The 24515-nt window shown below is 53.1% G+C and overlaps 9 protein-coding genes across 9 annotated transcripts; 5 read left to right on the forward strand and 4 right to left on the reverse strand.

Annotated features, from left to right (window-relative positions):
* Positions 1-252: 252 nt before the first annotated feature.
* Positions 253-2216, reverse strand: AYO21_06069 (hypothetical protein; the record flags this gene model as incomplete). Its single annotated transcript, XM_022656034.1, has 9 exons — positions 253-652; positions 703-844; positions 904-1052; positions 1105-1180; positions 1238-1376; positions 1432-1524; positions 1573-1793; positions 1848-1975; positions 2080-2216. The coding sequence occupies 9 exons, from the start codon at positions 2214-2216 to the stop codon at positions 253-255; spliced, it is 1485 nt and encodes a 494-aa protein (XP_022511746.1).
* A 2009-nt stretch (positions 2217-4225) lies between these two features.
* Positions 4226-4940, forward strand: AYO21_06070 (hypothetical protein; the record flags this gene model as incomplete). Its single annotated transcript, XM_022656035.1, has 3 exons — positions 4226-4311; positions 4372-4655; positions 4732-4940. 3 exons carry the CDS (start codon positions 4226-4228, stop codon positions 4938-4940), a joined length of 579 nt encoding a protein of 192 aa, XP_022511747.1.
* A 54-nt stretch (positions 4941-4994) lies between these two features.
* AYO21_06071 (hypothetical protein) lies at positions 4995-6617 on the reverse strand (the record flags this gene model as incomplete). Its single annotated transcript, XM_022656036.1, has 1 exon — positions 4995-6617. The coding sequence occupies one exon, from the start codon at positions 6615-6617 to the stop codon at positions 4995-4997; it is 1623 nt and encodes a 540-aa protein (XP_022511748.1).
* A 592-nt stretch (positions 6618-7209) lies between these two features.
* AYO21_06072 (hypothetical protein) lies at positions 7210-8365 on the forward strand (the record flags this gene model as incomplete). The annotated part of the gene is made up of 2 exons (XM_022656037.1): positions 7210-7299; positions 7475-8365. 2 exons carry the CDS (start codon positions 7210-7212, stop codon positions 8363-8365), a joined length of 981 nt encoding a protein of 326 aa, XP_022511749.1.
* Positions 8366-8913: 548 nt separating this feature from the next.
* Positions 8914-10248, reverse strand: AYO21_06073 (hypothetical protein; the record flags this gene model as incomplete). Its single annotated transcript, XM_022656038.1, has 1 exon — positions 8914-10248. The coding sequence occupies one exon, from the start codon at positions 10246-10248 to the stop codon at positions 8914-8916; it is 1335 nt and encodes a 444-aa protein (XP_022511750.1).
* A 1727-nt stretch (positions 10249-11975) lies between these two features.
* AYO21_06074 (hypothetical protein) lies at positions 11976-13874 on the reverse strand (the record flags this gene model as incomplete). The annotated part of the gene is made up of 3 exons (XM_022656039.1): positions 11976-12932; positions 12997-13705; positions 13768-13874. 3 exons carry the CDS (start codon positions 13872-13874, stop codon positions 11976-11978), a joined length of 1773 nt encoding a protein of 590 aa, XP_022511751.1.
* Positions 13875-14764: 890 nt separating this feature from the next.
* Positions 14765-16573, forward strand: AYO21_06075 (hypothetical protein; the record flags this gene model as incomplete). The annotated part of the gene is made up of 3 exons (XM_022656040.1): positions 14765-14975; positions 15079-15918; positions 16029-16573. The coding sequence occupies 3 exons, from the start codon at positions 14765-14767 to the stop codon at positions 16571-16573; spliced, it is 1596 nt and encodes a 531-aa protein (XP_022511752.1).
* A 1359-nt stretch (positions 16574-17932) lies between these two features.
* On the forward strand, positions 17933-20040 carry AYO21_06076 (hypothetical protein; the record flags this gene model as incomplete). Its single annotated transcript, XM_022656041.1, has 2 exons — positions 17933-19522; positions 19606-20040. 2 exons carry the CDS (start codon positions 17933-17935, stop codon positions 20038-20040), a joined length of 2025 nt encoding a protein of 674 aa, XP_022511753.1.
* Positions 20041-22011: 1971 nt separating this feature from the next.
* AYO21_06077 (hypothetical protein) lies at positions 22012-24080 on the forward strand (the record flags this gene model as incomplete). The annotated part of the gene is made up of 7 exons (XM_022656042.1): positions 22012-22237; positions 22305-22528; positions 22584-22623; positions 22683-22714; positions 22778-23127; positions 23207-23677; positions 23801-24080. The coding sequence occupies 7 exons, from the start codon at positions 22012-22014 to the stop codon at positions 24078-24080; spliced, it is 1623 nt and encodes a 540-aa protein (XP_022511754.1).
* Positions 24081-24515: the final 435 nt, after the last annotated feature.

Below are 24515 nucleotides of genomic sequence, written 5' to 3' on the forward strand. Positions count from 1 at the left end.
GTATCTATCAAAGATTTTACGTAGAAGCATTCAGGAATGAGCCTTTAATTTGATGCGAAGTCCATCTATTCCACAGCCAGCAGCTATAGTTCTATGGACCAACATTGCACAACGACCGTCGACAAAACCCTGCTGCATCCGCATTCCCTTGCCTCTGTCATCATGGCACCGGCCAAAATAGTTCTCAGCCATCTACCGGCAAGAGAAGCGGTCGCATCTCCCACAACTAATCCACCTCCGACACTGCGGTTCTCAAGCGTCAGTTGCAGTGACTGAAACTTGCCCCATCTTGGACTTCAGACCTTGGTCTTTGCCGTCTTGCCCAGCGGAAACTTGGGGACTGATCGTGTGCCCATTGAGCACTTCCATCACGCTGTGGTCGCTGTGGGTGACATGCTCAAAGATTTCGTCGATTTGCTCCAGCGTCTTGCCTTTGGTTTCCTTGAACAGAGCAATGATTACAATCAGAATGACCGTGTCCCATCCAGCGGTGATGGCGTAGTATTTCCACTGGATCTTCTCCAGCGCGATCGGCGAGGTGTAAAGGTTGATGAAGCTGATCGCAAATCCAATAGCCTGGCTGGCGGCAACACCTTTGCCTCGCTGTGAGAACTTGAGGATCTCGGGTGGATAGGTGTAGGCCAGAATCATCCTGCATAAATCAGCATCTCCTCAAAAGGCTCGGAAAAAGACGAGACTTACCAGCTGGTGCTTGCAAAGAAGATGAAAACGCCCACAATCACGAGTGCCCCGATTCCGAAGCGGATGTCGCCTGTGGTCTGACCCCGCTCGACCAAGATCGACATGAGGACGAGGCAAACGATGATGCCAGCAGTACCAGTAACTGAGATATCTGTGTCAGCGCAAAGGTTATAGATTAGAGGAGGGGGGGGCGAAACTTACTCAAAGAAGGTCGACGCCCCAAGCGATGGATGGAGAAGACGCCGAACAAGCTCACCAAGAATTGCCAAATGATGAGGCCCATGTTGATCAGCAGGGTGTCCCAAATGTCGGTCACGCCCGCGCTGAAGATGACAAAGGACAAGAAATACCTGGTCGGGCGTTAGCAGTGCAGGATACGCATTAGGTGACCTTTTGACCTACAGGATCATGTTGGCTCCGACAATCTGGTAAAAGGTGTTTGTGAGGGCTGCGATGATGAAGCGGCGCCGGTTTGGTGCTGCCGTCAATGTCAGTCAGGCCATTTAGTCACTGCGTTTTTGAGCTGCAATCGTACCTGGGCTGATCAGATCTTTCCATGTTCCACCGTGCGACGATTCGTATTCCAAAGTGTCGATAATCTCTTTCAGTTCTACCTCGACAATCTCGCTTTGCGCATTGCCTCTGGCGTGTAGTCGAGCGATGATTTCGCCTGCCTGCTTTCAATTAGTGATAGTTCTTCTGCGTAATCTAGGTATGCTTTCAACTGACCTTCTCCCTCTGGCCTTTCGAAACAAGCCAGCGTGGGCTTTCGTCGACAAAGGGCAAAAGACAGAGACCAAGAAGGGGGCCCGTGGCTTCACCCTATTCGCAGTCAGATCGAGTTTGATTGAAAAGAGTTGTGCAACTCACCAAGACGGCTCCTCGCCAAGCCCAGTCGCTTCCAGCATCATAGATGCCCATGACGATGAAACATACTAAGATGGCCGTAAAGGGAACAGCACACATCACGAGACCAGAGATCAACTGCCTGGTCTTTGGCGGTGACAATTCGGCAATCCACATAGGGACGGCGGTGGCGGCCACAGTTGTGGCCACGCCAATGAAGAAACGGCCGACAATGAATTGAGCCCCTAGGTAAATGGTCAGAATGTCGTTGGTGTCACTGGCGGACACGGTCGACTTACAGGACTCGGCACTGGCTTGAAGAATGACTCCCAAGATAACCAACAGGTTCCCGCAAGCAATGCTCTTGATCCTTCCCCATTTGTCGATCCAGGCTCCGAGAAATGGACCAGTCACCACGGCACCAGCGCTAATAATGGCAGTATTGAGACCGATCCGGTTGTGGTCCAATTCGAAATCTGCGCATAGAATATTAGCTTCCCAGGCAGATTTCCCATTTCGAAAGGGTAAAACTTGCGTTCAAGATATCTAGCATTGATGTTGAGATTGTTGACCATGCTGGCATCGTAGGATAATATGGCGATGCTGAACGAGGCGGTCAGGAATGCCAGGACCATAGACGTGCGTGGACCAAATTTGATGAGAGCCATTTTGATAGATACACTGGCGACGAGAATTGCCAGAGTTGGATTGACTGAAAGGGTTATACGGGATCTGCCAGCCTCATGAGGATATCAGGAGCGCGTGGATCTGTAATGTTCCAGGCGTCCATGATATACGCACAGAGTGTTGATTGATATACCCATGTATTGAGGTCGGGCTGTCGGGGGGTCTGCGCGAGTACGAAGCTGCTGCAAAACAAAAGGCAGCAGAAGTGAACTTGTTCGAGGCGACTCCAGGAAGCTTTCGAACGCGCGGGCCGAATGGCCGATGGGCTCCAGCTTGGCTGGATTGGAAACACAAGACTGTTGTAGGGTCCTGAGCCATTGCCATGTGCCCCAACATCTTATCGCCCGCCTATCTTGGGCGGGCACTCCACCCGGACCCAGAGTTGAGATAAGGACAATAGATACGGTGCGCAACCCATTGCACCTCCAGAGAGATAAATGCAGTTGTGAATATGCCCAAAGGACATTTTCGTATCTCACGGCCGCTCTTTCGGCCTTTTGAAAACAGAAAGAAAAGACCGCTTGCCAGTCAGTGCGATTCGTTCAACTGCCGAAATTCAACTCGCTGCGGTCTCCACCACGCCCCAGAGTTTCAGTTGCGCCCCCAGAATCCCGAGCTTGCGGAGAAGTGGACTCTGGACTGCGAGCTGCGGTTGCTGTTACTTAATAGCCCAGCGACAGCACGCGTAAGCCACACCCTTGGCCCGTGTTGGGAAATTCAAGATGGCGAGGGAATATATCGAAACCACAGACTATTCTTTAGCTGATGGGCAAAAAACAAAATAGTTGAAGACGCTGTCCACAGTGATGTTGATTCATGTTTAGCTGTATTCTGTCATCGAATCTTCATACGCTGCTGTGGGTGCCATTTGTTTTTCACATATGTATCACCAGGAGCAGCAGATTGAAGAAGTCCGTCTCTCGGGTCTGCTTGAGCTCGAGGGATTTGCTGGTACAAAAAATAAAAAGTTATGCAGATACTGCCACTCGTAGTGAACAATGCACGTTTGGACCGTCAACACGGTTAGCAGAGATATGAAAATTAACCAAACATGTGCAATAGTCTTGTTCGACCTTGGATGAGACAGTGTCATTACCCAGGGTGGTCGGGTTCTTTGCCGATTCTGAGAGCCGATCGGGATGGCTGCATATCAGAAGCAGCCCCCAAACATATTGTTTGACATAGCTTGATCAGGGTATATAGTTCGCTGGAATTGAAAGAAATGAATGGAGCGCCAGAATACATCCACCCTTTGGGAAAGCCCGTAGCTTCATTGGTAATGAGTATACCATTTCGCTTTTAAAGATGGGTGTCTGTGGCAGAAATCTGCCATTGGTTTCATGATCGTTGTATGAATCTCTTTGTCATTTGTTTGGCCTTCTTAAAATATTGTAATTTCGATTCGGCTCGTTGGTTTCTGGCAGAACAAGAAACAGAGGCACAGAGGTTCGTCCCTGAAGAGGAGCTGAGCGCCAAGGCGCCAAGAACGCACCAGGCCTGTCCCATTTGTGGTCAATGGTCAAGCGCAGCAGGACGATAGACCGCGATCTCTGCTATAGTGATTCTTGAAGTGTTGTCCTAACAGAGACACAAGAGAGTATGGGCACAGAAAGATGGTGATAGGCATCAATGCTCACTGTACCGAGTACATTAATTCTCCAAGTGATGCCGCCATACCGCATCTGGACGGCTTAGCCAACGCCTTCCTGCGGGTGCAGATTGCGGGGAAGTTCAGGGCAGTCCCTTGTTTCTGTCATCTGAGAGGCCGGGCCATGACATCCTTCATCCTCGCAACACAAATGTCTCGAGCATATCGTCATGATGCACTGCGATCATGAATTGTGCGACAAGGCATCCAGTGTTACGTCACTGGACGCTGCAACAGCGCTCAGTGATGCAAAATGACAAGCTCGAATATGACACGCTCTCCCATATACGGAAAGCTCCTGGCTGAAGAGTATACAGTGACAACAAATCCCCGCTACTGACCATGGTCAAAGTCGCAGAGAACCGTGTTATTGATCTCGACCTGCTCCCAGGAGATCCAAAGGCTGACAGGCTCTCGGAGCAAACCAAGTGAGTGATAATGAAACCAGTCCATTCGCCTGCATTTGCTGATAGTCCCTGTGATTTCAGAGCTGCAATTGCTGGCAAAGTCCCCCAAAACGAAGCTCAAGGAGTCTCCTCTAATACTCAAAGCGCCGTCGCCGCCCTCGGAGGTACTGTAGGAGGAGGCGTAAAAGGACTAGTCGACACCGTCGGCAACACTGTTGGATCTCTCGGCGAGGGTGTGGTTGGAACTGTCCAGGGTGTCGGAGACGGCTTGGGCAGCACTGTACAATTTGCTGGAGGTGCGGTAGGCGCTGGTGCCGGCAAAATAGGCGACATGTTCTCAGGCGGTAGCAAGCAGGGCAGCCAAGGTGAGCAATTCCTCCGACCCCGTTCACACGAAGACCAAAGACAAGACATCCACTGACCAACCTGTGACTGCCCCAGATGCCAAAGAAGCCCAAAAAGCACGCTTGGAGGAGGCTACAGACAAGACCAAGGAGATTGGCGGCGATGTAGCAAAGTCAGTCGAGGAACACAGCAAGCAAGCGACCAACGCGGCCAAAGAGGGTGGTGAAGGCACGAAAGATACTGTTGCAGGTTTGGCAGAAGACAGCAAAGAGAAGGTGGCGGGAGTGTCGTCATCTTCGTCGTGAAGAACGAATGCACTGAGACTAAGACTGCGACCCATGTAACACTGATGTCTATGTTCATTGAGCAATATATACCTGTTGTCCATCGAACCAGGTCTGGAGGACCTTTGCCTGCAGCAGAGTCTCTGGCGACCATTCCATATCCAAGACCACAAAGTCAGCCTTCATGCCGACCTCCAACCTCCCGGTGATCTGGTCCATGAAGCAGCTGTACGCCGCTCCCTGCGTAGCCGCCGAGAAGGCATTCAACAGCGGCAGCGCAAAATGCTTGTTGACCACCTCTTGTGATTCCGTTTCCCTAGCCGACCGCCGGGTTGTGGCGACGTAGAGATTGGGCAAAGGCAGGTTGGGGGCCGTGGGAGCATCGGTGCCCAGGGCGAGATTCACGCCCTCATCGAGGAACTCTCGGTACGCAAAGGCACGACCACGTCGCTGCTCGCCGAGTAAATTGTTCCACTGCCGCAGAATGGCGGGATCGGCGTGCACGGCTTGAATCGACGCAGTGATCTCAGCCTCACTTAGCCGTTTCGCATCCCCCGGGGATGTCAGCTCCAAGTGCTCAATGCGATGGCGTCGCCCGCTCGAGGCGACGGTCTCGAGGGTATCTATGGCCATCTTGATTGTCGCGTCTCCAATAGCGTGCAAAGCGCACTGCAGGCCCGCAGCGTCGGCGCGTTCAACAACTTTCCTGAGCATGTCGGGATCCCACAATGGATCGCACGAGACACCGTTTGATGAATATGGCTCCAGGAGCGCCGCCGTGCACGCATCAATCACTCCGTCACCGATGACTTTGATACCCGCGATGCGGAAATTCGGCGATGTCTGCAGGTTATATTGCTTCCACAGTTCAATGGCGCGGTCAACCTGGCGCAGATTCTCCTCGTCTGTCTTGGACGGATAGATCAGCCAGTGCGCAGCCACACGAATGGACAATTCCTCCATGGCCCTTAACTCGAGCAGGGCCTCCCATGCATTCTCGTCCATGGCCATTTCCACCATCCCCGTATATCCGCAGGAGTTGTAAGTCTTGATCGCTTGACGAATCGCCGAGAGTTTCTCCTCCATCGAGGCCACCTTTGCGAGATGCGGCCACACAATCGTGATGGCGGCGGCCTCACTCAGTAGCCCGGTGGCATTGCCCTGCTCGTCCCGTTTGATCTCTCCGCCAGGCGGATCTGGCATATTCTGCACGCCCATCTCCTTGAGGGCGGCAGAATTGCACCACGTGGAGTGCAAGTCCTTCGAGTCGATAAAGATAGCTCGGCCCTGCTCGTCAAGCCCGTCCAAGTCCTTTGCCAACGCGCGTCCCTCGGTCATGAAATGCATCCAGCCACGACAGAGTATGCGACGTTTCGAAGGATCCGCCCTCGCAGCGTCTCGGATCGTGGATTGTATGTCCGCCAGCGTCCGACAATGTTCCAGGCTGATCTTCTGCAACGAGGTGCCGAACATCAGGAGGTGCATGTGGCCGTCAATAAAGCCGGGCGCTAGAGTGTGTCTGTTGTCAAGGTCGACCAGTTTGGCTCCTTCACTCGTTGCCGCATGCACAGCAGCATCGGATCCATCGCCCACATATTCGATTCGGTCGCCATTGATCATGATGCATGTATGCATGCCGTACGACGATGCATCCTGTGAGCCAGTGAAGACCCTGGCATTCCGAAAGACCGTGCGCATCCTGGGTATGTTGCCCCTTATCTATGGTGTGTATGGCTTGACAAGGCTATCGTCCGTCAGGGGGGCCAAAGACCACCTGAAAACTCTTCCACGCTCTTTCTCCCCGCTTGAAATGCGAGCTCAAGACCCAAAAGTTCCTAAAAGCTGAAGTTACAATGAGCACTAATGTTAGCAGCCTTACTTACCTGTCTTTATCTTCAGATCTACGAGACAGATAGAATCTGAAAAGCTCCCTCCAACAGCTATACGGAAGCCCTGGTCGGACGAGCAAATGACAGAGCCAGGTCTCTCCAGAAATCGAGGGGTCAATCACGCCCTTCGGCAGCTCTTCGGGGAAACCGACATCATAGCACGCCCTATGCCCCTCGAGTTCCCGTTCGGATAAATCTGGCTAAATGCTGCCAACACTAGTCCCCTTCGGTGTGGGAAATTGAAGTAATGGAGCCGTTGGGAAGGCAGATATATAAGATGTTGCAGGGACCTAAAGCAGAGCGTCTTTCTTGGTGTCTCTCAGCTGGAACCGTCAGAAAGGACTGAATCAGGAAGAACACCAGCATTGCTTCGCCACACAAGAGAAAGAAGTACCAGAGCCATGGCGCCGCAACCACTAGTCACGCATATATACACGGCGGATCCGTCAGCGCATGTCTTTGAGGGCAAGATCTACGTCTATCCATCTCATGTAAGTCGCTTGCTACAGATGATGGGGAGGGGGTGTGCCAGATTAGACGGCCGATGCAGAAGAGCATGTACCGCGGTGACTTTGGTGTCTCCAACGACCGCGACTCTATCTCTGCCAGCCGGACTCCCTTCTCCCTTCTCTACCCCATGACTAACACCATTCCCTCGTCTTACAGGACCGCGAAACAGACATCAAGTTCAACGACAATGGCGACCAGTACGACATGGCCGACTACCACGTCCTGTCGCTCTCGGAAGTGGGCGGGCCCGTGACAGACCACGGCGTGGCGCTCAAAGCCGAAGACATCCCCTGGGTGTCGAAGCAGCTGTGGGCGCCGGACGCGGCGACCAAGAACGGCAAATACTACCTATACTTCCCAGCACGGGACAAGGAGGGCATCTTCCGCATTGGGGTGGCCGTCAGCGACTCGCCGGCGGGGCCTTTCACGCCCGACCCAGAGCCCATCCCGGGCAGCTACAGCATCGACCCGGCCAGCTTCGTAGACGACGACGGGCAGGCGTACCTATACTTTGGCGGCATCTGGGGGGGCCAACTGCAGTGCTGGTCCGAGGAAGGCAAATTCGACGCCTCCATGTCCGGGCCCAAGGAACCGCAGGGCCCCGACGTCCCGGCCTTGCTGCCCCGCGCCGCCAAGCTGAGCGACGACATGCACAGCTTCGCCTCGGGCGTGCAGCAGCTCGAGATCCGCGACCCGGAGACGGGCGCCCTGCTCGCGGCCGACGACCACGACCGCCGCTTCTTCGAGGCCGCCTGGATGCACAAGTACCGCGGCAAGTACTACCTGAGCTACTCGACGGGCGACACGCACTACCTGGTGTACGCGATCGGGGACCACCCGCTCGGCCCCTTCACCTACGCGGGACGCATCCTGGAGCCCGTCCTGGGGTGGACCACGCACCACAGCATCGTCGAGTTTCGGGACAAGTGGTACCTCTTCTACCATGACTGCGAGCTCAGCAAGGGCGTCGACCACCTCCGCAGCGTCAAGATGCGCGAGATTGTCTATGACGACCAAGGCAGGATTTCTTTGGCCGAGAAGCAGTAAGAGAGAGTGGGGTCGAGGTAGGGAGATGTTGGGTGGGGTGGACGCGGATGGGATCGATACCTCTACGATGCTTCGAGCGAGTGGTAGAGAGTTGTGGAAGATATGAGAAGAATATGAAGAAAGGAAATATTCGGTTTTTATGTGTACGAAAAATGAATGAATGACCTCCCCCTTTCTCATTCCCAGCCGTTCTCTCTCTAGGGTCAACCCCATTCTGCGTATGCGGGTCAAAGAACGAGAAGTCCCCCGAATTCTCTCTAATCCGCGTGGATCATCGAGTAATGTCGCAAGCCAGAGTTCGAGGATAGACAAAGCTTTGTTAGCGACAGGATCATAGTGTCAACCTCACAGTATACCGTTACAACGGAACTCAACCAAAGAATACGGGATGATCAAGCTCACTGTTATTCTATCATGTACATATCAAGGTGATAGAGATAGGGATCGCCGCCGAGGTTGACTGGGGCAAAAAAGCGCTCTACTGTCTTACTTTTTACTTCTTGTTATTGTCCTTGTAACGGCCAACCTCCCTCATCGATGTGTCCATTTCAAGCGCTGCTCAACTGCGCCTTGGCCAGGTCCTCCGCCACCTTCATGCAGTCAAAGCCATAGACCATCTTCTGGACGTCGGCATCGGCCCATTTATCCGGGACGGGTCCCTTTCCCGCCTTGAGGGCTGCAAACTGCTTATCGCGCTCTTCCTTGGCCGCTCCCTCCCCCAAATGCAGTGCCCGCCCACTCGCCGCGGCCAGCTCGACCAGCGTCTCGGCGCGCTCTTTGCGCACCTCCTCGTACAGCTTGAGGGCCTTGTTGATATCTGCAGGGGAAGCGCCGGAGGGGAGGTGAGAAAGGACGACGGCGAGGACCGCGGCGTCTTCAATGGCCTGTGCGGCGCCCTGCGCGAGATGCGGCAGTGTCGGGTGGCACGCGTCGCCGACCAGGGCCATTGAGCCCATGACCCACGTGGGGAGAGGCGCATGGACACGCAGTTTCCACTCGCACACCTCGCCCTCGGGCACCAGGTCGAGCATACGATGGATCATGGGGCAAAAGTCGGCAAAGACGTCCAACATGGCCTTTTTCGAGCCTCGGGTCGTGTACGTCGCCGAGGGAGCGGCCGCGAAGTTGACGTCTGGCTGTGTCGTCGAGATGTTGTATATCTGCTTGCTCGACACCGGGTACGCGATGATGTGTCTCTTCTCGCCGATCCAGCGCGTCACCTTGTCGGCGTCGATCAGGGCCAGCAAGTCCGGATCAGACGCCATCTGTTCCCGGCTGAGCATGATTCGGTACGCCGCCTGGCCTGTGTCGTTGATATCAGCTTCGACGTTGAGTTCCTTGAGCATGGCGACACGCGCGTTGGACTTGATGCCGTCTGCCCCGAGCAGGATATCGCATTGTACCTGGTACGGCTCTGCGTCTTTTCGTGGGATGGCCGTGAAGCTCGGCTTGGGCACAAACGTAAAGTTCTCACATGTCGTCGCAAAGCAGAATTTGATGCTCTCCGACTCTCTTTTGCACCCGTTGTAGAGCTCGCCCGCCAGCGTTGCCCGATGGCCAACCGTGTGTGGGAAGCCGTATGCCTCACGGATGTACTTGAGGTCGACATGGCCGAGCTCGGTATCGGTCGAGCCCTGTCGAATGCTCGTCTCGTTGAGAACCACCGCTTCCTTCTCGATGTCGTCCCACACGCCGAGTCGGTCGAGGATACGAGCCATATTGGGCGCCATTTGTATGCCAGCACCGACAAAGCCGAGATTCGATGCCATTTCATACACGGTGATGTCCTTGAATCCGGCACGAGCCAGGGCAAGGGCGCACGTCAAGCCGCCCATGCCGGCTCCAATGACGCATATCTTGAGTGATGCGACGTCTGGATGCATCGTGAAAGGCTGCTGGTTGACGACCCCTTGTCTTTCCTTTTCCCTTACAACTCAATTCCTATTCCTCTTTGCCCTTCTTTATATCCTTTTCCCTCGCATTGGGGGGTAATTGAGGCAATTATAGAATAAGGTTCCCCACAGAGCGATATTGGCGGGTAAAGACAAACCCGATCGGGTCGAGCGCGACTTCTTTTGTCACTTCAACGACAAGTCGCGGAGATCGGAAACATCCGACGGCTTGTCGCACCTTTGCCGAATCTCCCTGTCAGTAATTGAGAATGAGAAGTCCTGGCCAAGGAAAAATAAGAAGTTGACGACTAGACAGATTGACGAGGAACAGGATGACGAACCATCCTCCACAAAGGAGGAAAGTGGAGGAAGAAAGCAAGAGTGTGGAGATGTCCATGGCCCCCCGAAATGACAATTGCCGAGTTGGACAGCCGACCTTCACCCGGCGGGAGATGACATGTGGGTTTGGTTCTTCTGGAGAGTGGCTGTACAAGTACTTGTAGATATCTATACGACTATCAAATGAGGATCAAGCTCCTCGATTTTTCCGAGTTAACCCTGATGCCGCTCGAATGGGACTTTTGTCGGGAGCGATGACGCCGGTTTCTCGATTCTGACAGACACTGGACAATTCGGTGCGGTCATGTTTCAGATCACCACTGGCAAAGATTGCGCCTTTGATAATCTATCAGGAGTGGACGCAGGTTGGGTATCCAACGGTCTGGCCTCCACGGGATACTCTTCCACGAACTGATGGCTTATGGTTCGGTGACGTTATTGACAAGTGCTGGTCCAAGGGATTCATGTCAGCGAGTGAATTTGCACAGGCGCTTGAGAAGGAAAAATAGCTTCGAGATGGAGTGAGAAAAGGGATATTCTCTCGGCTTCACGAGATCTGGTGCTCAGCAAGTCTGCCTCGGGAAAACAAACGAAATTCAATACGACGGCCCATGGAGACGCGGCCAATCGAGTCAAACGGTGACTTCTATCGGCCCGAAGAGTCACACTGGAGACTGATCACACGCACCGGACTTATGCATGAGCAAGCAATTCCAGCACTCCAGGAAGAAGGGATTCTCGAGGGTGGAGGTGAGCTGTACCATATCGAAGAGGAGTGAGATCGCTCGTTAAGATTCTCTAGCGCGAGCTCGATCGAGGCTTTTGGGTCGGCGTGGAGACTCATGCGAGAGCCAGCCTTGGATAGAGCCACAAGCGAGGGCTGACCGAGAAAGGGGGATGGACATCACATTGTACAGGTTGACTAATGTGTCCCAGGGAGACACCTGCATCCGATGGCACACATCTAAAACAGACCGGATGCGATTGTCGCGTACTCAAAGTGGCAAATTCCAAAGATCTTAGGAGGAATCAAACGAGGTCTGTTAGGCCCACAAAAGTCGCATTTTAGAACACGTCTGAACCGCAGGCTTCCATCGCGCCGCCACGGCGGACAACAAGATGGCTGTTCCGTGGGATGTAGAGATATACATAGAAAAACCAGGAAGTTAGCTTTATACCACAATAGTCAGCAGCGAATCTTGACCTCTCCAAAATCCATACTCATCAGGCCTTAGCACGTTGCTGCTTTGCTTGAATCCTGACTGGGCGATCCTGAGCTATGGCTATGCGCCCCCTTGGTGGTTCCTGAGGGTGTTCAACAACAACACCGTCGGTCTGTAGTTTTCAACTTGCGAAGACCCAGGCACGTAGACTTGCCCTCACTTGACGAAATATCGATGACGAAACCATGTGTCTGGCCTGCTGATGCGACGTCTCGAGGGCTTTTCTTTGGTTCTTTGATCTTCTAGTCTCTGGGCTTCGGATTCCTCTCCAATAAACCGAACTCCTGAAGACTCAGCCTCGACCTCTGGTATCGGTGCTACCGTAATGGTTGGTTGGTCCAAGGTCTTAATGGTTGAGCGTACCTCAACCTGCTCCATGACAAGCCTTGTGCTGTTCGGTGGTGACGCCGTCAGAGACACCACCGAAGCTTTCTGGCATTGGTATCCCAAAACCGCCGACCGCTCGCTCGTATTGCCGTCCGCTTCTTTGCTGCCATAGATCACCCCGGTTACGATGTGGAATCTGGGCTCCCCAACCTTGAGGCTTTCTCTCACAGCCTGTAACTGCAGAGCAGCCTTCAAGTACTCGACTGTGCGATCTGTCGACCACTCCTCCCTGACCACGATCTTGTAGCCCGCGCCCTCAATATCAGGACTGAGAAGATACTGCCAGTACTTGAAGTCATTCTTGATTATGCGCGACACCCCAAAGTCAATTAATTCTTTGTACTGAAAAGGCACGACATCATCTAGCGTTGCGATCGGTCGGGTTGTCGAACTCGGTGAGGACATCTCCTTGATGATGTCGCCCAGCGCTACGCTCACAGCAGACATATTCGATTTGCCCTTCCAGCTCAAGATCCAGTATTTTTTGGCCGACTGTGGGTCCCACTGCCACGCTGGATCGTTCGACCGCGACGAACCAGCTAGGGATCGCAGCGAGAGTAGATCACGGGTGAGTTTTTGCCCCTCTTGTATTGCTTCGGCCCAGTCTGCGAGTCTTTCGATGATGTACGTAAGATCCTCTTGTGCTGTGTTGACACAAAAATGGCTCGAGTTATGGATTTCGATCGCTTCGACAGAAGGAAGGCAGCAAAACTCTGGAGACAGGTACTATCGCAAGTCAGACTTGTCACGAATTATGACAGACGAGACATGATGCAAAGAAACAACTCACGAGTTTTGTCACCGGGTCAGGCTGCTTTGCAAAACAGCAGGCAAGTCTGATCTGGCTGTCTGATTTCTCAACGATGTCGGCAAATTGTGCCTGCATCCTGGATATTCTGATGAAATCATCCAAGCATCCTGACCAATCTTGATCCTCCCTGCTCCTCGCCGTGGTGAGATTGAGTTCTTTCGCAGTCAAAAAGGTCCACTGCGCCAACCCGGCTCGGAAATGTGGTGTGTTGCAAAGTAGCATCCCGCGCAATCGTTTCTTCGCCCGGGCCAATTTCAGGTTCGCTGAGTTGGTTTGTAGCCGCATAAAGGCCTGTTCACAAATCAAGCCTCCATAACCGTGTCCAACAAGTATCTCATGCTTTGAATCGAGTTCACCTCGGCCTAGGAAATCTAAAAGCCGGTTTGTGTGATTGTCGAGTTCAGTCTGGGAGAGGATCCTGTGCATCGAGCTGATGGATGGGTTGGTATACCTAAATGCGATGCCACCACTATTAGGTATCTTATCGGTGAGGGACCGAGAGAGTTCCTGAAAGTCCCGGATTCCAGACTGTCGCTGCAACCGAGCCTTCGCTGCTGAAAGTTGATTGAAAGATGTCACCGGGTTCTGCTTCAGTATTTTTGGTTGGAACGGAGTAACCGAGAGGACATAGTCGTGTAGTACTACAAACCTGATATTGTTAGCCTGAGATATGGAATTGGTATAATGACTGTATAATGAAGAAGCCTATGCCGCCACTACAGTCATTTCGCTGTTCACGGTGAGACGTACCTCAGGTCAGCAGCATCCGGCTCTCCGAACAATCGGTAGCAGCCATCTTCTGAATGTAAAAAAGCATTGCTAAGAGTGTAAAGCTGTGCGCTTTGCACTTCTGCCATTTTGATACGTCTGGTATGATCGGATGGTATAGGCTGAAGGGTAGTTTGCAGTATTCACCAGATGGTTTTTCTCGAGGCTGGTGATGTTGATGGATGGATAGATGACATCTGTCGGGACATGTTGCCCTTTGAGTTCCACTTTTCTCGTCATCCGTTCGAAGAGACACGAGGAAACCAAAGTCCGGTAGCACAACTAGGCAGCCCAGCCCTGACATGGGAAGGTGCCAAAAAGGCCAGACTTAACTCCGGGACTAACCGGGCAAAAAGCGCCAGCCCCAGGCCAGCCAAGCAGGGCCTACCCTATCTATCACGGCCGTGCACGCCTACCATTGGCAGGAACTATCTTGGAAAACTTATAGTGTGGACAGCCATCATCCTGAAATATAAATTATTTTATAAGTTTCCCTGATTCGAGCACCGGTTCAAAGTACATCATCCGTGGCCTAATGCAACCGCGAGCAGCGAAGCGACACATATATCGCACCAGCAAATTGGAACAAGCTGGCCACGGCTCGCCCATTCTCTCAACCCAGTCATGGCTTCTAACTGAAGCTGAGACACAGTCAATAGCGCCCGAAAATATCGCATTTCTCATACCCTGACTACCCTGGTCACCGTTGCCCGAGTGCTATGGTCCACCATGGGTTGCCCGCCGACTCGCCCGAGCCTGCACGCGGCGGTCAGGCTGAAAGCTGAGAAGACGAATGTTAGGCTGCAGCCACCCATGTGAATGGCTGAAACCGCAGCAGAAGCACGTTTAGTACCACACGTCCCAGCAGTGGGTGGCTGATTCTCCTTTTCAGAGGGGATGGTAACTTATATATCGCATCGTGCAACACATACAATCTTCTCTCCATCTACCTTTGGACGGACCAAGTGACTCAAACACCATGTCTCAACAACCCAGGAGGATCGTTCTCTTCTGTGACGGGACTGGTCAATCAGAATACAACCCTGAGAATCGATCAACAAACGTATCACGCATCAAGAGTTACATGTCGATCAGGACTAGCGGTAACACCAGTCAGTCATCTTTCTATATCCCAGGGATTGGCACAGAAGGTTTCCACACGGATAAACTGCACCAGGCCAATGCCAAAGGTGGGGCATCCTGACCAATAAGCCATAGTGATATTGATGGCTCCGATGCAGTTTCTGTGTCGAGATTCTGGGACCCGAATACCTTCTAATTCGTGACATATAGGTATCGAGACAAGTATCAAAGCAGGTTACACCGCCATTCGCGACAACTATAGCCACGACGACGGCGATCAGATAATCCTACTGGGATTCTCTAGGGGCGCATTCGTTATGAGATGTGTGGCTGACATGGTCGGCAGAATCGGGGTGCTCACAAAAGCTTCCAATCGTCTTGCCGACCACCTTGTGGACCTCGTCTTTGAACAGTGGAAAGCACGCAAGGACGGCCAGTACCAACGATATGATCCCGAACCAAGGCAAGTTGACTTTGCAGATACTCCTACTACTGATGATGGGCAAGTTGCTGTCTCAGAAGTTGTTCCAAGCCTGGGTGATGTGGATCGAAATGACAAGGACGCCCTTTTCACATTTTTGTTGCAACACAGCACGTATCTAAACCGCGAAGTTCCTATCAAGGTCTGCGCGCTCTGGGATACAGTGGCGGCAGTCGACACACCCCTTCTAGGAATTCAGCAGATACGCGTTCCCGGCGAGTTCGCCTTTGTCAACTCGGCGCTGGGTAACGGAATCCAACATGCGATACACGCACTTTCCCTCCACGAACGTCGTAGGCCTTTTCTGCCGATTGTCTGGAGGACATCTGATACCACAGGAACTCTTATAAACCAAACTCGAACTTTACGACAGTGCTGGTTTGTAGGATACCACAGCGATATTGGTGGCGGGCGTGAGTTCCAGGGCCTCAGTCACATTTCACTGGCGTGGATGATCGCAAGGCTTCAGGCTTTTCTGGAATTTGACGTCGACGAGTTTTCTAATCCTCCCCCAACAAGATCAAGCTGGATACTCCATAGAGAACCTGACAGTGGTGGCTCAATTGTCGGTGAGATGACTCCTATCTTCGAATCGTCCTCCCCATTTGCAAGGTCTACAAGCATCTCTTTTCTAGTCCTACTGTGGATTCCCCAGTGGCTGACAATTAAGCTACAATAGTACGTCCCCAAATCATTGGACCCGACTCGATGAAAGCGAAATTTCGCCTAGCAGGAACGAAACACCGGAAACCACGTCGGCATTTCTGGACAACAACAACCTTCGATAACATCAAAGAACCAAATGCCAACACAGGTGACTCTAAGGAGACAATACACTGGACGGTCAATGTCATAACTGGTGTGAGGTGGTACCCGTCATGCAAAGCTCTGGCGTCGTCCTTCCTGGGGGTAGACTCGATCGCAAATTGCCGATGTGGACAGGGCAACACCAGGCACCAGCGACACTGGACTATCCCACTGAAATCCTCAGCCATTCGAAACTACCGCGTTTGTGAAGAGACCGCCTTGGAGGCGAATCCGAATCCGGAGGTCGAAGGGGAGCGGGAGCTGGAGCTGGAGCTACTATTGAAGTGGCTCTCGTCCGAACTGAAGGCTCTCCAGAGGGACAGCACAGAAAGCGATCCAGTTCCGAAGACCTGCATAGGCGAGGTGATGGGCGACATATGGAGGCAATTTTATAACACGGCGAGAGGAATCCGGTGAGTAGCCATTTTTACATTGGAGCAACCATTTGTTTCCTCGTCTTCATCGCGGCGGCTAAAATGACTAGGGTATCCAGGCGAATGCAACATGGAGCACGCGCCTAATGTTCCACGGAGGGCATATGGTACAAGAGTTCGCATCCACCGTCTTCACAAAGATTTCGGGACCCTCCCTCGGAAGTGGTCGTGTAAGCTTTCCACATCCTTGAAGATAGACACGAATTATAGCGCAAAGTATCCAAAGACTACGAGGACTGATCATGACAACTTGAGGCTGGGCTGAAGTTGAGTCTGGTCACATGACACATGAGTTGAGGGCAGCATGCCGCTGAATACATACTGGGCGAATCTTGACCTCTCTATAATCTCTGGGCGTTCCTATAATCAACTATGGAGATACCAGGGGAAAAATTCAAAGCTGTACGTAGCATGTTCTGAAATAATATCGTAATGCAATGAAACCCATGCCTAGTACATGTGGCAAGCGGTTACCCGGAATCCTACCCAGCAGAAAACTTAGACAAGCATGAGCAGCCGCTGCGGAGCCATGCCTTGTTGCGCGGGACAAGTTCGTTGAATGAAAAGAAGAGTAAGGAAATAGGCGCAGGCCAGCGCAACCTAAGACGGGCCTTTGTGACGTTATCCGCCTTGGACAAAAGTTCTATCTGGTCAAGCTTAGGCGGGCCCAACCCCCAACTTGCAGGGAAGATTTAGTCCAAGATTCCGAGGGGAGTGAAGTTATGCGGAATGCCAAGGCTATTGGTGGAGCGGAAGCCTTGGCGATCGTCACGGCCTTGGCGAAAGTTGTCCTCCTCCAGATTTGTCTGACGCAGACGGGAAGTAGAATTCTGTACACTTTGTCAGGAGCCAGGCTTCTTGTTCTCACATTTTTTCTTGTCGAAATGTTGCCAAGTGTGCGTTTGGACCATGAAGGTCAGAGACTTCGGCAAGCTGGACCGACTCGACGGGTTCTTCTGGTCGAGAAATCAAATCACTATGCTGCACGACTGAGCGACCTCCAGACACGCATTCTGCTGCGGTGGATCCGTGGCGCCATACCTTCTAGACAAGGTATGTATATGCCACCAAGCGCCCTCGAGAGGTCTTGGACAACGACATCGATCGCTTGGCAACCTCATAGTCCAGGTCACGCAATTCGATCCGTCAATTTCACCCATTGTCGTTCGTCACCAGAACTGCATGTCCTTCCCACCCTCGTGGATATGCGTGGGATGGTCCGCTTTCTCTACTTGCGATCGGATACGAGGGTATATATAGGAGGTGGACACCTTGAAGAAAAAGAAATGCCAGGGTGCTTCTCGCGTCACGTATATTGCCGACAAGCGACGTTCCAGCTACCATGGTGTTCGTCCGATACCTCAAGAAGGCGGCCGATATCTTCGCCCCTCCGCCCCAGAAGTCGGAGGACGGGCGAGACCAATGGCCCTCGCGGACGGCCTTCCTACTAGCCTCCATGGGCGGTTGCGCAGGGCAGGGAAACCTGTTGCGGTACCCGTCTGTGGTGTACAACAACTACGGCTTGCAATGGTTTATTCCGTACCTGATGGCTGTCTTCATTGTGGCCATCCCCGCGCTTATCCTTGAGATCTCCATCGGCCAGGCCTACCGAGGAGGCAGCGTGATCGCGTTCAACAACATCAACCGGCGCCTGAAGGGCGTTGGTGTCGGGCCAATCTTTGTCAGCTTCATCGTGGTTCACTACTTCACCGTGAACCTGGCCTGGATTATGAGCTACTTCCGCCACTCTTTCACGAGTCCGTTGCCCTGGGAAGGGCGGATCGAGGAATTCTACATGGGGGATGTCGTCAATAACGTTGATCCTATCCCTGGCAGTCTTAGCAACGGCAACGACAACGTGGTCGCGTACACGGATTACCCCGGCATCGGTCTGATCGGAGAGACCGTCGGATGGAGTGCCTTTATCTGGTTCCTGGTCTGGATTTCCATCTTTCGCGGCGTAGGTCTGACTGGTCGAGTGGTCTACTTCACCATGGGTCTGCCAATCATCACCACCATCATCTTTGTCGGTCGGTCATTATCTCTCGACAACGCTGGCGCCGGTGTTCGACTGCTCTGGGCGACCTGGCGGGGCGGACAACTTGGGTCTGGCACTATCTGGCAGACCGCCGTCGGACAAGTCTTTTTCTCGACCGGGGTAGGCTTCGGATACTTCACCTCGTACGCCTCCTACAACGCAAAGCATTCCAATGCTGTGATGGACGCCTTCCTCATCTGCGGTAGCAACGTCTTGTTCGAGAATTTCGCCGCGCTGGCTATCTTTGGCATTGTGGGTTACATGCGTCTATGGCCGGAAGATGGTGTCAGACTGGGAGCCTTCGTGGTGGGCTTTCTCACACTGCCCGAGGCTGTGATTCAGATGCCCGGGGCGAATTTCTGGGCCGTGCTCCTCTTTTTCACTCTGGTGGTTCTCGGGTTTTCGTCGGCATTTGTCATGCTCGACGCCGTGGCTACCATGCTTGTCGATGCCGGCATCCAGTTCTCCCGTCCAGTCATCGTCACGGCACTCACTTTGTTGTCATTTCTCCTGTGTCTGCCATACTGCACCGAGTTCGGCTACTATCTTCTCGACGGTATCGATCGTTGGATCAACAATGTGGCCCTGATCTTTGTGGTCTGGTCCGAGGTGGTGAGTGCCACGACCGTCTATCGCTGGCCGGACGTGGTCAGCCAGACGGGGATGCCTGCCCTCATCACATACAACGTGGGGTATTTCGGTGGACAAATTGTCGGAGTTGCAGTCGCACATGGTGCAGAAAATGCAGCTGCCGGAGCTGGTGCAGGCTTTGGACTCTATGTCTTGATGACGACCATCTCGGTCATTATCTCGGCGACGCCAAGTGTGAGGGCGCCGCGCTTCTGGGGTCGAAATGTGTATGCGAGCCGGCTATGGTACCTCGCGTTCTACTCGGTAAGATATTCTCCAGATGTCTGACACTGTGCCTGTTACTTCTTTTTTTTTCTTGTTGTAGCAAACTTACCGTTGATGTCTAGGGAAACCAACTGCGACGAGATCTCAATGTCATCGTCGGCCACGGCAAAAACTGGAACATTCCCGTGGCGTTCCCCATACTGTTGCGATATGTCAGCGGTCCCATCTTGGCCATTGTCTTCAGCTTCGCTTACCCGGAATTTCACACCTTGCGATACGACCCGTTGATGATTTCAGGCTTCATCCTCGCACATCTGGGCATGCTTGCAATTCTCCTCGGTCTGTTTTTCCCGCGCTGGTATGACGCTTTGATCCCCATGCACCGTCGGCACGAGGGGACGGAACCGACCGTGGTCAACGAGGTCAAAGGTCAGGTGGTTGCACGTGCAATCAACGACCCAGCCATTAACGATCCCGAGATTGCATTTGAGGGATCGAGTTCGCAGGAAGAGATATCCCGGAACGGACATGTTGATAACGAGATCCGCGAGAAATAGATTGGAGTTGGACAGTTCTACAGAAGAATGAAATAGACGCTTTGACTGCACACTGCGATGGTCTACAATTATAATGACGCTGTGAGGGTACTGCTTTACGCCTGCATCCGTTGATGCTTCAGGCTCTTACAATACCTTCGCCCACGGTAGGACGTGTCGCACTCGCTGTAGCGCGGGCAGGGCGAATGCCCTCGGAGTTTTGCCTTCCCCACGATTTCCTAGAATGGATGTCACGGTCTGGGGAACTTGCCCCTTTCGCTAGGTAGATGGGTCTTGACTTGATGCGTATGTAAGAACAGAACAATGGACTTCGTCTGCAAGGTCGCGTATCTTGGCCCAGTGTCACATCGTTGCACCTTGGGCTTGGCCAAGCACATGTTCATGCACGTCTCCAATTACTGCCCGTCGCCTTTTCTCCGCCTTAGCAGGGCTCCCTTGCCGATGAGCCAGACTGTTCCTCCGATCTCGCCTCTGTCTCGTTGTATAAGCATAGGCCAACCCCTCTTAGTCTTCTTCAAACGACTACCTGCCTACAACTAGAGCTACGGTAACGGCTCGAGGATAGCGGGACTTCTCACAGCAAGTGGGGAAAGCCCAGTCAGCCCTCGATCGTGGCTTCGGTTTCCCTTCTACATTCCGGTGGACTGGGTATACTTGTACAGGCCATCCCTCGAACTCGTTGATCGAGGAAGGCAATGTATCGGCAAGACTGCGCTGCGACTCAGACAGCAAGGGACCATTCCAGAGGCACCGTACAAGGCTCTTCAGCTGCAGCTCTTGTCCAACATCATCCTCTGTGTCGGGTACGTTCCTGCTAAGAACAAACCAGCCGTCCCAATGCTCTGGTACCGATGATCCCAACGAACTGGCCCGGCAGGACGAACCCCGGAATGCCCTACGATGAGCCCCAGTGGATATGGATGCCGACTACTTGATCAGGTCATATATAAGCTGCTGCGGGTGCCAGGACCACAAGTGTAGTCCCGAGAATAGTCTCCATGTGAGCCTAGTTAAAAATCCACTATAACTGCAATAAGAGTCGCTAACTATTTCTGCGATAGTCCATGACTCTAAATAGCCGATGGAGCCAGTAAAAGGCAAGCCTTTGGTTGTGGTAGTCGGACTAAAAGCCTCTAGTGCGGAAGGACTCTCATTCCGACCAATGGAAATAGTGTAATCTCAATGTGGACCCCCAACGATTCGTATAGCCGAGACGACCTCTGCAACTATAGTCTCAAGAGACTTAGTCCGGTAAGCACTATCCTGCATAGTTCTGGCATCGCTGTTTGGAAAACCGATGATACTATGCGCATCTCGTACCCTGTAAAATATTCCTCCTGTTAGAAATGCCGACAGACTAACGTGATACCCGAGGTTAAGTGAAGTATCGCCTGACTGCCAACGAGAACCGCACGAGGGTGTGAGTGCCCTGTGGATCTTTATAGGCAGCTTTCTGAGTTGTATGATGCTGACTCTCCACGTTCCCCAGCGTGGAGAGAGTGGCTCTCCAACCCTCCATTCCCCAAATTTTTGTCACATCAATTTTCCCCACAAATAAACTCAGAGTTACTCAGACTTGCTTATCACGGAACCCATTTCCCAGACATGGTGTCAACATGCTTCGTCTTCCTTGGTTCACACAACAGCGACCCATAATACCGAAGCGACCAGGCTGGACGCCGTCGCTGCCGATTGTCGGATTCTCACCGCCTATGGCGCCGTGTTCTCCAACACCACGGTGCCCTGCACAGCAGCGAGCACCCTCTCTCCCCCAAGTACATCACCAGTGATGATCCTGGTTCGACTCCAAGATGGCATCCACTTTCGCCTCGTGGCTGCATCGTGGTTGGACTTGCATGAGGAATATAAACCCCTGGTGACGGACATGGCATGGTTCCTTTGTGCCTTTTTTTCGATCCCAATCTGTTGGATCTGACTTGATCGTCCCAAGTCTGTTTCGCTTTCTTCAACATGGGCTTGTTCAGGCATGACGCGGGAGACGTGGTTGACGCCTCGCACTCCGCAAAGGCCAACACGTACAACTTCTCCGTCGTCTTCTTCAGCGCGCTCGGTTCCTTTACGTATGGGTACAACTCGTCCATCATCGGTTCCGTCTTTGGTTTGCCCGCGTTCTGGGACTATTTTGACCTTTCTCTCACGGGGCCCAACGCCAACAAGGGAAATGACATGATCGGCGGTAAGTGGCAAGCAAGGGGTCACCGGCGGTTTCTTTTTTTGGCATATGCCCTGACAATGTGAACTAGCTGCCAATGGTCTATTCGCTGGGGGTGGCATTATCGGTGCTCTTATTGTCAACTGGATTCTCAACAAACTCGGTCGCTGCAGATCTATTCAGATCGTCTGCACCATCTGCGTTATCTCGGCGGCGATTCAAGGCGGGGCGGCTCATATTGCCATGTTTCTCGTTGGGCGTTTCCTCAATGGCGTCGGTGTTGGCATGATCCAAGTCACGGTGCCTGCATACATGGTCAGTTCGAATTCGTTTGAGTTGCAAGGTGCCACTATACTGACACGCGCTGTAGTCGGAGCTATCGCCAGCAAAGCAACGAGGTCGAATGACAGGTAATTAACCCTGATGCTGGTAGTCTCCCTTTGAGCTTGGTTCTGACATTCGACCCAAGGTTCACACGGCGTTCTGGTCGTCTGCGGCTACGTGAGTCCCCACGTCTTGGAACCCTTTCGCCATAGATTGTTGCTCTAACCAAACACCTTTCAGGGAGCTGCCGCATTTACCGGTCTTGGCTGCTACTTCGCCGCGCCCCAAGTCCAGTGGCGACTATGTCTCAGTCTGCAGATTGTCGCCCCCCTGGTCCTCCTCATCGGCTCGCCGTGGCTGCCTGAATCGCCTCGATGGCTCATTTCGAAGAACCGGGAACTCCAAGCGCTCGAGATCCTCCAAAAGCTGCACTCGCGACCAAACGATCCCGCCGGGCTGGCGGCCAAGGAGGAGTTCTACCAGATCTCGAAGCAGATCGAGCTGGAGAACGCGACCGGTGTGCACGGGATCTGGGGCATGCTCAAGCGTGCCTCGTATCGCAAGCGGATATACTCGGGTCTCCTGGTGCAGTATGTTTTTCGGATCCCCCTCTCCCCTTCTTCCCCTAATATTTGTATATCTTCTGTCCTAACCAACGCTCTTGTGCAGATGTGCTGCTCAGTCAACTGGCGTCTTGGTCATCAACAACTATCAAGTGCTGCTGTACAACAATCTCGGTCTGTACGGATGGCTCCCGTTGCTCCTGTACGCCATCTACACGTCGTGGGCGGCGTTCATGAACTGGATCAACGCCATGCTGCTTGACCGCCTGGGCCGGATCCCCATCATCACCTTCGGCCTGAGTGGCTGCATCTGCATGATGATCATCGAGACTGCCATGGTGGCCACGTACGCGGGGACCGACAACAAGGGCGGCAACGCCGCGGGTGTTTTGTTCCTGTTCCTCTTCGTCACGTTCTACGGTGGCAGCCAGGACGCCAGCAGCTACGTGTACTGCAGCGAGATCTTCCCGACTGGTGTGCGCGCCCACGGACTGGGCACCTCGATCGCCGGGCTCTTCGCCTCGACGCTGCTGTACACTGAGGTTGCGCCGACCGCTTTCGCCGACATTGGATGGAAGTAAGTTTTGTCCTTTCCTTTTGGCTCTTCCTCTTGAGTCTTGTTCTCTCTATTCCTCTCCTTTCTTTTCGCCCATGTGCGATCGCGGTTGTGTGATCATGCTTGCTGACTGGTATACGCTAGATACTATCTCGTCTTCATCCTCGTGCCGGCAGCCTGCCTTCCGTTCCTGTGGCGCCTCCCCGAGACAAACGGCCTCTCGCTCGAAGAGATTGCAGCAAAGTTCGGCGACGAGGTTGCCGTCGACCTGTCCCATCTCGACGAGGAGCGAAGGCGCGCGCTCGACGAGCGTCTGTTGGCAGTCGGGGTCAATATCGGTAGCACGCCTTCAAGCGAGAACGAGGCTGAGGGTAAAGTGACCGTGGTGGCTGACCATCAAGAGGCGGTCTTGAAAGGTGAATGATGGATGAGATGTTGGCATCTACTCAGTACAAGGGGGCAGAAGACAACCACCGTAGCATCACTGTTATCACAGTAGATGCGATTGCTCAGCTCAGTAGAATATGTGGTAGATCGTTTGGATCCAGACTATCTAGCCTCACTTGCCTCTCTCTCTGCCGTCGTCTTGAATCTGTGCTGCATATATTCTCCGACGAGGAACCAATCCATTGACGTCCTGCACTGTCTCTCAGTAGGTATAGTTCCGGTTTTCGTCTGTGGTCTCGCATAGATGGACAACGTCGAATGTTGCAGAGAGTCTGGGTCCGGGGATCATTGACAATTCTATCCCCATGACATCCATCAGTCGTTCGGGCAGACAGTCAGTCAGTCAGTCAGAGAGGCTACCTTGAAGCGTATATGTGTATATGTAGGAGGCTGCACGAAGGAATGGACTGCT

Source organism: Fonsecaea monophora (assembly GCF_001642475.1).
Source record: "Fonsecaea monophora strain CBS 269.37 chromosome Unknown Scaff40, whole genome shotgun sequence".
NCBI lineage: Eukaryota > Fungi > Ascomycota > Eurotiomycetes > Chaetothyriales > Herpotrichiellaceae > Fonsecaea > Fonsecaea monophora.